Here is a 1,811-nt window from a genome sequence, read left to right as displayed (position 1 = left end):
CACATATTTACAAGGTTCAAATATCTAATAAATCAGAAATATACTGTGTGAGAGACACAGTAAGGGGGCTGAGTCATAGTGCAGTGTTTAAGATAATTGCCTTGCATGCAGCATCCCATATGTACTGCTAGGAGTAGTTCCTCTGTGAAGAGCCAAGAATAACACCTTAGCACTGCTGGGTGTGGTCCCCAAGCAAGGAAACAAACCATAAAACAGAACAAAAGAAACATTGACACACATATGTTGTCACCCACAGTTAGACTGAGAAGTGTTCCATCTTAACCACTACCATCCAGGCTAAGTCAATGTTTCTAGTATTTTTCAAAGACTTGAAGACACATGTGTCACTTTGCTCAAGAGAAGCGACTCCTTCCTTGAGGTCTTTTCACACAGATGCACACACCCGTGTATTTGCATGCTGTCCCCCGGGGTGGGTCTATATTGGACAGTCTCACATAAGAGTCAGCTCTATCTGGCTTTCAGCTATCAGGTCTTCTCAGATAAACTCCCAAAATGAGGTTCCCTGCTCAGTTTCTGGGTCTGCTGATGTTCTGCATCCCAGGTAAGGGGAGCAGGGATAGAGAAAGAATAGGCTCAGGAGAGGTGTTTGGGGGGCCCACTTGTCTCTTTGTGTGTTCTATCTGTGTGTCTGACTGTGTGAGAGAGAAACATCAGGAAAGTGGGTATGGCCGAGGGAAGGTGTAGAGGCCTGTTTCCCCATCCTTAAGTTCTCTTCACGGTGATGATATCCTTCTGGTATATGAGTATAAATCATTTAAGTAATATTTTTCTCAGAAAGCAATATTTTATGAAAAATAATTGCAAAATGGAAACAATAAAATTGAGCTGATGCTTGGATCTAACTTGACACTTTCAAAAATCAATTTTCCAGGATCCAGAAGTGATGTTGTGCTGACCCAGAGTCCACTCTCCCTGTCCATCATCAAGGGAGAGACAGCCTCTATCTCCTGCACGTCTAGTGAGAGCCTCGTTTATAGTGATGGAAACACCTATCTTCGCTGGTTCCATCAGAAGCCAGGCCAACCTCCAAAGCAACTGTTCTATCAAGTTTCTAAACGAAGGCCTGGGGTCCCAGACAGGTTCAGTGCCAGCGGGTCTGGGACACAATTCACTCTTCAGATTAGCAGCGTGGAGCCTGAGGATGTTGGCGTTTACTACTGCTACCAAGGTTCCAAGTCTCCTCACACAGTGATACAGCCCCGAACAAAAACTTTCCTGCCTGGCCTGCCCCAGATGGCCACACGTGTTCTTTGCTGGTGAGCAAACAGCAGAGTCACTGAGTCAGTGAGAGGAAGGCATTGGGGGTCTCAGGGGAGGAGGCTGCAGCTGTGGGTCTGGACCAGGAGAGCCCCTGCTGTAATGCAGACACCCCTCATTAAGGCCTGTTCAGAGGCACAGGCCTGGTGTGGCAGAGCAGCAGGTATGCAGGGGGCTGTGCTGTGAATGATCCGTTGTAGTGAACTGACAGATGATGGGCAACCCCACTTCACCCTCACTGTATTGCCCACATTTCTTTTTTTAAAAAAAATTTTATTAGAGAATCACTGTGATGTACATTTACAGACTTATAAACTTTTGTGTTTGCATTTCACTCATACAGTGATTGTTTACCTATCCCTCCACCACTGCCCATTCACCTCCACCAATGATCCCAGTATCCCTCTCACCACCCCTACCCCACCCCTCACCATCCCACCCTCCCTCTGTGGCAGGGCATTCCCTTATGTTCTCTCTCCTTTTGGGTATTGTAGTTTGCAATAGATAGAGGTATTGAGTGGCTTTCATGTTCG

The 1,811-nt window shown here is 46.4% G+C and overlaps 1 gene segment (V, D, J or C); it reads left to right on the top strand.

The window, feature by feature from the left end:
* The first annotated feature begins 488 nt into the window (after positions 1 to 488).
* Positions 489 to 1,281, top strand: LOC101539917 (immunoglobulin kappa variable 2-30-like). The segment is given in 2 exon segments: positions 489 to 562; positions 893 to 1,281. Coding segments are annotated over 2 exon segments (438 nt in total).
* The last annotated feature ends 530 nt before the right edge of the window (positions 1,282 to 1,811 follow it).

This window comes from Sorex araneus, chromosome X (genome assembly GCF_027595985.1).
Source record: "Sorex araneus isolate mSorAra2 chromosome X, mSorAra2.pri, whole genome shotgun sequence".
Classification (NCBI taxonomy): domain Eukaryota; kingdom Metazoa; phylum Chordata; class Mammalia; order Eulipotyphla; family Soricidae; genus Sorex; species Sorex araneus.
Note: the sequence above shows the minus strand (reverse complement) of the source record. Positions and strands in the feature narration are given on the sequence as shown.